This window comes from Limulus polyphemus, unplaced genomic scaffold, assembly GCF_000517525.1.
Source record: "Limulus polyphemus unplaced genomic scaffold, Limulus_polyphemus-2.1.2 Scaffold457, whole genome shotgun sequence".
NCBI lineage: Eukaryota > Metazoa > Arthropoda > Merostomata > Xiphosura > Limulidae > Limulus > Limulus polyphemus.
The window spans coordinates 68085-78391 of NW_013666067.1; the positions used below are offsets into that span (position 1 = coordinate 68085).

The 10307-nt window shown below is 33.5% G+C and overlaps 1 protein-coding gene across 2 annotated transcripts in view; it reads right to left on the bottom strand.

Annotated features, from left to right (window-relative positions):
• The window catches only part of LOC106458406 (leucine-rich repeats and immunoglobulin-like domains protein 2), a 53517-nt gene that overhangs the window by 26322 nt on the left and 16888 nt on the right, over window positions 1–10307 (bottom strand). The window contains exon 1 of one of the 2 annotated variants that reach the window (XM_013917919.2): window positions 7644–7767. The exons of the other annotated variant lie outside the window; for it this stretch is intronic. Within the exon in view, the coding sequence (XP_013773373.1) occupies window positions 7644–7695 (52 nt within the window). The 5' untranslated portion in view covers window positions 7696–7767. Of the gene's footprint in view, window positions 1–7643; window positions 7768–10307 lie in introns of those variants that run through there. 2 annotated transcript variants of the gene reach the window in all.

A 10307-nucleotide genomic window follows, 5' to 3' on the forward strand; every position in this document is an offset into this window, starting at 1 on the left:
TCAGTGTAAGATACGGTTTTACGAGTTGAAATAAAGAAACTCACAGAAACGAATAATAAAATCCATACCGAAGAAAAAAAAGTAGCTAAAAGGTATTTATAGCAATCTACGAAAGCTGGAGCTAATATATTGCAAAGTAAAGTAAATGCCAAGTTGTAATGAAGGTAAACTTAACTGATTATGCAGAAACGTCTGAATGTGTTCACAAAGTGATAAGCATATGGTTATCGTAAGTAAGTCGAGAAACCCCAGAGCAATTGTATTTTTGCAATATTAATTTTTTAGGATATTACACGCGAGTTAAGTGTAGTTTGTGTGAAATACTTTACAAATAAAAAAAAATCGAAGCCAGTCGTCACATGATCACGGCCTTTCTAAGAGTGAGATGCGTAGTTTGGTTGAGAAATTTGCGAGAAACAAATCTGGAGAAACAAACAATAGGATATTATTTATATAGATTTACTACTTCCTTTATCCATTTCTCGTAACTATTTTTTTATTATTTGTGACGGATTTGTAATCCTATATCTATTTTAATATCGATGTTTAAGTTAAATTTATATTCAGAAATGTACATAACTTGTACTGTTAAATCTATTCACTAAAATTGTAGAAAATTCTCGAGCGTAAGAATGAACAATATGCGTGTATATGTAAACTCTGATGTATCGTTTGTATTGTTGCGTAAGCTTAAATTTCGGGAACTCTCCTCACACCTATAAATATAATCAACGCGACGTGCCAAAAGACAGTATATATTATTTGTTTGCTATAGTTGGTGTGCTATGAAACTCGGAAGCTATAATTGATTATTATAATGCTTATTAATCGGGAACTTGAGATATTTGACCAGGAACGTTTATAGATTTCGAATATTACAAGCCATTTAACTTCAGCAGATTCACATAGACATTAGTATTTTTACAAAAACATTATATAACTTCAGCGGTGAATATTTCGGCGTACGATCCGGCGAAGAACGAAAAATACAAAGCTGGCTAGCTAAAATGTATCCACATCTACTCAAAATTAATTCATTCATCGTGAGCCCTCGAGAAGATAAAGGAAGTTCCAAACCAGATAGAGGACTAAATATTGTTTGTAAAGTTTGTAAAAATTTTATACATAGATCATTATTTGTAATAACTGTTATTGTACATTGTGTTATTGTTTGTATATTATAATACATTTGTATTAAAAAAAGCGTACCCATCTTGTTGGCAAGTGTAATAAATTGAATACAAAGACATTTATTTAATATCTAAATCATCATTTAACTCGGTTTCAAGCGATTTGAAATAATACGTTAGGTAATAAATCGGAGGCTCGTCCGGGGTACATTGTAATATGTAACACATTAATGTCCCGTTTGGCTGGTTTTCAGTAGGCTAGTGCAAGTTAATACGTTTCCACTAGAAGAAACTGTTATTCTATTTTTTGCCGTTTCCATTTTATTTCGCTACCATTTAGAATGTAAGGAAGCTAGATGAGAACAATTCTACAGAATCTTTCAAGTAATGTTGTTACCAGTTTTATAGATATCTTTAAACATTTAACTCTTACACAATGAACAATGTGCGGTGTAACTTCACTTGAAATACTATTGCTCATGGCGGTATTCTTCATTACTTTCTTGGTAATTAGGGGCGCAAGATTAACACCTCTCTCTGATAAATAGTTTTTTGTGATAATACATCTGCCTTTGGTAATTTATAGATGACGCCCAAGTTAATCTGATTATAATAGCATGTTGGGAGTGGTCGATGTATAGATTCCTGATCCAGCTGCCATAGCTTACGGGAGGTTTTGTTAAATTACTTTCTTTACTCTTGTTCTTGTATATTTGTCACCTACGTGGCTTTGATTGTTATCAGTTATTAATGCGTTTCTATTTTCTTCGATATTATGTTGGAATTAAAAGTTTTAATGACAATTTGTTTTATTCTCTCTCCTTGTTTAAAGAATGTACAACCCAATTAACTTGGTAAGTTTATCATACATTTTAATTAGAAACAAAAAGATCCTTTTGAAACTTACATCTGTTTTTTTTTCTTTTACAAAGGCGATGTTTTGATGAAATATTAGCACAAGCTAAACCATCATTTCAGAGCTGGATGCTAGATAGTACAGATCAATAAGCCATTAAAACCATCATTTCTATATGATGGTGCCTTTCATGTGGCATCTTGCCACTAAATGATTTATCAATTAATACAATAACCTTAAACTTTGGTCAGTATATACAATTTCCAGCTACTAAAGTAAAAACTTAGTCTGTCTTAAGAAAAAACGACGAAAGTTACAATCAAGTAGCACTAATGCAGGTCATTAAATAAGTTGAACAAACAACGAAGCCCCCCGAGTGTCAGCAGTTTGTTTAAGAACTTGAGAAGCTAAAATCCGGGGTTCGATTCCCGGGGTTGGACAGAATGTATAGCTGTACACTAAGAAAATAACAACAATGTTCAATAATTAAACCAGATATAACGGAATAGAAGGGATATTTGTTTTACGAATTTCACGCAAGGCTTCTCGACGGCTAGCTGTACTAAAGTCATATACTATAGGAAAGGCAGCTAGTAAATACCATCTTGCAAACTCTTCTCGTTGATAAAGAATAGCGCATTTCTAAAAGGGAGACCTTGTTAAGCGACAGGATTCAAACCCACAAACCGCTGATTTCGAGTCTAGCGCCTTAAGCACCAGGCCATGCCAGTCCAAAGAAATGAGTAATATTGATTTTTGATAAAATGCTACGCACAAACACGCCAAAATATTGTACAGTTATTAAGCATATTGATAAAGCTTTCATTTTGCAGCTTCAACTTCTGTGAAATTAAGTAACCTACTTGAATCACAAACTATAGACGTTCCACACGAGGTGACCGTGATGATATTATTTTACACTGACAGCATTCTCGATTATTTGAAATGAAAATTGACGAATGAACGAATATGAAGAACCTTTTCACTCTGATACAGAAACAGTTATCCATTTCCGTTTATATAAATTGTGTTCTGTTTACATGGCCTCCCCCCCCCCCCGAAAAAAACAAGTAACATACCAGCTAAGAATAATCCAAATACAGAAATAGGAGCAACAAACTCAATGATGCCAAAGGTTTGGTTTTGTAAATTTCATTCTCTCAACCCTCACGTTGACGACTCTGGCCGAGTGGCTAATTAGGTCATGGTAATACTACCGCAAAGTAGTTGACATTGGAAACTAAACATCGGATGGATGCCTGTAGAATGATACAAGTGCTTGACGGTAATATATTTAGATCAGTTTCATACAATAAATGTACATGTCCTTGAATGTTACGTTAAAATGTCGGTCTGCGTGAGGTTCGATTTAGACGTACAAACAGCACCAGTGGAGTCACTACTGGCAATAAATTAACGTGCTACAATGTATGTGAGAAAGAGAAGTATCAACGCATGTTCAGAAAAAGTATCTTGACTTGGAATACATTTTGGGATATTTGTAACATTACATGAAAGCTCAAGATTCTTTTCAAATTGAAGCGTTTCTCATGTAAAGTGATAATTGCAAACGAAATTAGAGATCAGTTATTAGTATTTTATGCAACAGTTATTCTTCTGAGCCGAACACTGTCCTGTGGTTAGCTTGTTGAACTGCACTTTGGGGCTGAAGGTGCGTTATAAGCCTGATAAGAGCATCCTAAGAGTTGGCAGTGGGTGATGTCTACTAGATGTGGATGATATGTTATAACATTTTTCTTTACTTTCAATCATAATTCATATAATTACTAACGTTCTCCTCTCCTATTGACCCTGTAGCCACTTGACCCCACACCGGGATCAGATCAGATCAGACCAGCTTACCGATTCGCCAGTTCTTTTGAACCTATGAAAAATTTATGTAAACAATAAATTTCATCTCGGTTGATTTACTAACAAACACTCCCCGCTATTTGTCTCTCCATTTTTTCTTATTCTTAGGATTAAGGTTAGAGACTAAGTATTTCGTACAACAAACTTATTTGAGCTCGAGCAAATAAACAATTACTTAAATGTGATCAAACAAGAATGAACACAGTGATTCTTGTCAGATGGAGAGTACTACCTCACAGTTGAGTAGACATTAACAAAACAACCTTTTTTGGATATTCATTAAACAATAAAAAACTATGTAAATAATAATAAAAACACTAAGAATGCTACAATAATGCAACAACGATATTTCAAGTATTCGACTTCAACTATACGCTTTTAAGTTTTAGTTTGAGAACTTTACTGGACTTCTAATAACTGATAAATGAAATGGTGACGACTTTTCGACTTCTATACCAACTTCTAGATTTTTAACTTTAACTTTTGAAATCAAAATCTCCAACCGTTGCCTCTGTTTGTTTTACTTCACATATTACTATACAATATTTTGAATATAGTGGTGAAACAAAATTGAGAATCAGTTTTCTTTTTTAAGCACAAAGCTACAAAAGTGGACTATCTTTGCTGATTTTTGTTTTGCTTTAATATATTATATAAAGGTTCATTCTTGCCGCTGAGCCACAGGGGGGGGGGGAATTGTACTCAAAGTTCAAAAATAAAATATGGATTTCTTTAACACAATTACACAAAGTCCTTATGTTTAGTGCTTCAATTATATCGCGCATGTTATTGGTTGTCTTATCCTTTCGTTATTTAATAGATTATAACATAACTATTTTTGATATTCATGATGCAAATTCTTACACGTTAGAACATAATAATAAAAAAATTAAAATATGCAGATTAAATATAAATATAATGCATTTATTACTTCCTCCTTTAAGCTTATTGGAAGCTAGTACCAACTTAAAACATTTTGTAAAATAGAAACTGCAAGGTCCATAACTCCAAAACTTGTCTTAGCACCAATAAAGACCGTGAGAAGAAACAGCGGCTTAAATGCTACCCAATTTGTATGTTGATTACGTTTGTTAAGTAACAAAGTTTTTAGTAGTTTGATAATATTTTTTTTTAAACATGACGTTTTGATTGTCTTTATGTTGAAGCCAAAGTCAGTTTGTTCAATAGTAAAGTCACTTATGTGTTGTAAAATGACGACTTCAAATTTAAATAAATATCTATTCATAGACTTGTTTTGTTTGACGCGTCAGATCCCCTTTTTTTAGAAAAATTAATAAAATATTAATAAAACTAATACAACAGTGGAATACATTCCACTGTCACGTGTACATCTAAATAATTTCCAACTTAACCGGATGAGAACTTTTTAAATTTCTAAAGTTTTATTTACCATTTTTTTCTACACATAAATAAATGAAGGATAGAAAGTTAACGACGATAATGCTGTCTCTCTCTCACGCACACACACTTGTAATGGGAGTTTTTGTTTGTTTAACCACACAGAGGATTTGCAATACTAAATGTAAATTTAGAGTGGTACTAACAAATATACTGCACACTTTCATCTGGGGGTACGTTATAAGAGTGACAGTCAGTCCAACTATTTATTTAAGAGCAGTCTCTTCAGTCGCCGATTGTTTGGCTTCCCTCTGGTCCTGAAATAAAAATTAAGGGCAACACAGGGTTCTTTGACTTAGTCGTTTAGCACATTGTGTGCATAAGGTGTCATTCAGGTGAACATACAAAATAAACTTACTAAATAACCATATATTTAACTACATGGAGAAGTGAAAATCATTAACACACACACACTGATGTACTTAAAAATAGAATCAAGGAGAAAATATTGGATTTCTTCTATTGAAGATATATCTGTGTAACACGGGTGTACCAGATGATGACTAGTAAACACTGGCAAAACGTCGTTGTTTTAATTATTATTTATATTTTAAATTATTCCACTTTTTAACCGAATAAAGTTCTTTATTTATATATTTTTGTTAAGCACAAAGCTGCACAGTGCTGTGCCCACCACGGGTATCAAAAGCCACTTTTAACACTATAGTCAAACTTACCACTTACCCACTGGGAGGTAACAAAGTTCTTAAAAATAATTAAATAGATAGATATTAAGTTGTATTTTAACGGCTTCTATTAAATATTTCAGAAAAATATAATTATAATAATTATCAATAATAAAATATCCGCAGACATACGGCTGTGCCACTGGGGGACTAGAATCTCTAACCAAAGCTTCAGTCCTACTCATATTCAATGATCGAAGCTAAAGATCTTTCTTTCCGTTTTCACGATTATAAGATTTAGTGGTAGTAAACTGGGCTACAAAATTTTGCAAGTTGTATTTTGTATGTTTATTAGTCACTTTCTCTTATTTAAGTTCAAAATAGGAAGATAACTTTGAAACACCCTAACCTTAAGTCATGTTGCCAGAGACACACAGTTTACATGATTTTCGTAAAATTAGCACAGAAAGTCAGAGCTCTTGAACCAGGCAAGTGGTGAGCTGAACACTTCGGAAATTACGATTTATTACCGCGAGTTAAAAGTAGATGAGATCTATAGCTGTATAGATACACCCTCAATGACCTAAGGTGTTTAAAAAAATCCATATTCAATTTTTACCTTTCAATTTTTCATATTTAGAATCAAAAGGTTGTTTTACATATCATTCGCATTAAGTTCGACATACCCATCTGAAAAATTAGTAACCTGAGTAATATCACTATTACCATCTTAAAGAGACAATGAATAAGTCAAAACTCGTACTCAACGTCAACTTTATGGAAAAGTTCTGTTGAAACCTTAACAAATTTGGAAAAATACAAGGCAATTCAGTCTATCTGGTGTAATAACAATAATGTCAGGATTTGTTAATATAGTGTAGACATTGCTTTGTTTTTTCTCATGTTATCGTACAATTTTTAACATATAGAAGACAATCAATATGGACCGAAATTTGAAAATGAAAATTAAAGATATTGCTATTTGTATTAGATATAGCCATCGATGAATCTGCATGTATAGTCCACGTGCAAAAATAGTGCGTTATTAAAAAGAAACGTATAATTATAAGATTTGTGGTAATTTTAGTTGAAAGAAGTATAAAAATTTACCCCAGACTTGAGTGTCGTGTAGCTAATCCCATGCTTTACCGTGTGTTTACTCTAGTTTTTAGTGATCTCCAAACTCAATTCTGAATCTAATTACCATGTATAATGATTGATATAGCAGCAGTCGGCTAAGATGTCCAGTGAAGAAAACCTGCGATAACATCGGTTTGGAAGGTTTTTGCTTCAGATTTTTTAATCTCTCTCTCTCTCAAAAGCGTAGTTTAAGTATTTTCAGAATTATGAGGAAAATATATATATAATGAAATTGATAATCTTAATCTCTAGTTAAAAAAAAAGCAAACACACAGGTAATATTTTACTTTTATCTGATATCTGTTCCTTTGTGAAGATGTTAATTATGAAGCTAGAAAGCATCTTTAAAACGTTCATAAAGGTTTAAGGCTATCTGAAACGCATGCATGATATTTTATAAAAATAGTTTTACAGTTAGTACTTCTTTACAAATACTAACATGCTACACAGAGCTTAACAAAATATATACACTATGTACACCCTTTGATAATTGAGATCATGATTATACTAACACATATATATACTATGTACACCCTTTGATAATTGAGATCATGACTATACTGACACAACGTATATTCATATTTGCAAACTCTTGCCTACCATTCCGATGAACTGGTAGTTGTAAAGGCAGAATAATCCACATCTGGGTCATATTTTTGTATATAATTTCCGTAACAGTTACCGGTACATTAAAACAAGTTTTGTGCACAGTACAAACTAAGCTTTTAACTCAAAAGACGAAATGTACAGGAGTTTCAAATAAACTGAAAAAAAAACAAAAAAAAACGTATGAAATACCGAATATCAGTAATGCTCGCTCCCTATACCTTGTGCTTTTCGAACACGTCTCATTACAACAAGTACGGAGAATACACTACTCTCGATAGTACGTGTATCAATAAGCACTTTAAACAAAGGAGCAGGCAGTAACGACGGCAGACGGATATAAAGCAGCTGCTCCTGGAAGTGGCCTTCGTGGTACGATTAAGCTGAGCGCGTGGGGGAAGGTGGCAGTGGGGCGGGGAGGGAGAGGGGTTGAATACCTTCAGGCTGGTTGCTAGAGAAGAACACCTGTTGTTGGAGCAGATCCAAGAAATAACTCACCAAACCAGCTGCTGTTCTGTTTCGGTACATTTACATTATCTGCGCAATTAAAGAAAGTAACCCGAAAGGTGGACTTCTCTTAATCTGGTTTATTTTGCAAAAGGACTAGAGTTATCGGGTTTCTTAATTGTGTTTTCAACCGGATCTTAAGAATATTCTTAAAAATATATATTTGATAACTAAGATGTTTAAGAAGTGCAATATAAGCTAAATTATTTTTTTCGTTAGTATATATAGTTAAAAAAATACACCATTTGTTTAAAGTCAATGTTTTTTTAATTATTATCAAAGTTCTAACCAAAGCAGTTTTTTTTTGTGTTAGTAGACAGACGTTCTAGTAGTGTAAACAAAATGATCGTGAAACAGAAATTAAACCATGCGGCTACGTGGATGGAGAGTGGGCTTCGGAATAACTAGTGCAGAGTTCTGTACTTTAAGTTTGCTAAAGAATTTCACGTTTACCTGTTGCGTGAATTCAGCTGTCACTTCCGTATAAGAAAACCGTTAGCAAAGATCTGGGAAATGCACTAATTCAACGGCTTATTTATGCATACAAATGTATATCAAAAGATACTTACACGGTTGAAAATTTATTTTGAAGTTCCTCACTTCCCATGACGTTGTACACAATATTCTGCGAGTTTATGCTTTAATTCCATGCTATCGTGACAGAATTTGTCGTTTGAATTTAAATCTTTTCTGCATTAATGATGTTGTACAACTATTCACTATGTCACAGTCAAGGACAGGTCACCCACCACAGTGCAAGAAAATCCAAACGATTTTGTTGAACGAAAATACTAAAAGTAAAGGGCGTTATCACAAAAAGTCTACTATTCAAATTAATGTTTTTCACAAATCACTTCGAAATTAAAAACTGTATATACATACCTAATGTAAAGAAAACATTGGGGGAAATTTAATTCAGTAAACAATCATTTATTGAGCTAATAAGAATAAAGTGCTTTAATTTTCAACGCACAATATTAATAAAATTGCTTGTTTGTTCCAGAATTTTCTCGCAAATCTACACCAAGAGCAATCTAATCTGTGCATAGCAGTCCCTAATTTTGAAATGACAGTCAATATGGAAGGCATTACTTATACTTATCTCCAACTCTTGAGCTATTCTTGACTGCCTGAATAGTGGGATTAGGTAATAACCGTTACAACGCACCCATAGCCACTAAGTGAGGATCGTGGTTTTGTGGCAAATGGCCACGAACCATGAACTACAGTGTCATAGTCCGGGTATGCCAACTACATGACCACGTCCGGTCCAATAATACTGCTGAAGTTAAAGACAAAACAGGGTTGTTTGTTAAGCTCGGGTTCGTAAGTCTCGGATGTTAGTAGTTTGCGTCTTTAAAGACCCTAATTTATTAATAATCAGAAAATAAAAATTAATTATCCAAGCACTACTTCACTAGCTCATGAAAACAACTTTACATTCTATTCACATAGAACACCATTAATAAGCTTCATATGTCAGTTTGTTTGAAGTTATACACAATGGGCTATTTGTGCTCTGCCCAACACGGGTATTTAAACCAGGTTTCTGACGCTGTAAGTCCGAAGGCATACCGCTTTACCACTAAAGAGAAGGGAGAGGCACATGTCAGAACAAATGTGCTTGAAATAAATATTTTATGACGCTAACTACTATGGGTGTCTTCTGGTTTACAGATTGTTTTCCATACAAGTACACGGTTAAAGGTTCATTGAGTCATCACATGATGCCGCATAAATCACGAACTCATTAAATGACGAACATAAACAAGACTGTTCTTAGTCGGTTTGTTTTGTTTTAGCGCAAAGCTGTACAATAGGCTGTTAGTGCCGTGTCCGCCGCAGGGATTGAATTTCAAATTCTAGCGCCATAAGCCCTTCAAGTCTACCGCTGATCCACCGAGGAACATAATTGGTAATGATGTATAATTATGAAAACACAATACACTTAGTATAATAATCCTTAATTACTTTTTCACCAAACTGTAAAAATAGACCGCAAGACGTGGAAAAATTGTTGCAAGAAATATTGTAAAAAGTTAACAGCTAAGCCTGACGAAGGGCATATATATATAAACGTTGTTTAGATTAAGTTTGTATTTAAAAATGTGTAGCTTGTAGTGTTCGATATGTATATTGCGTGTAACGAAT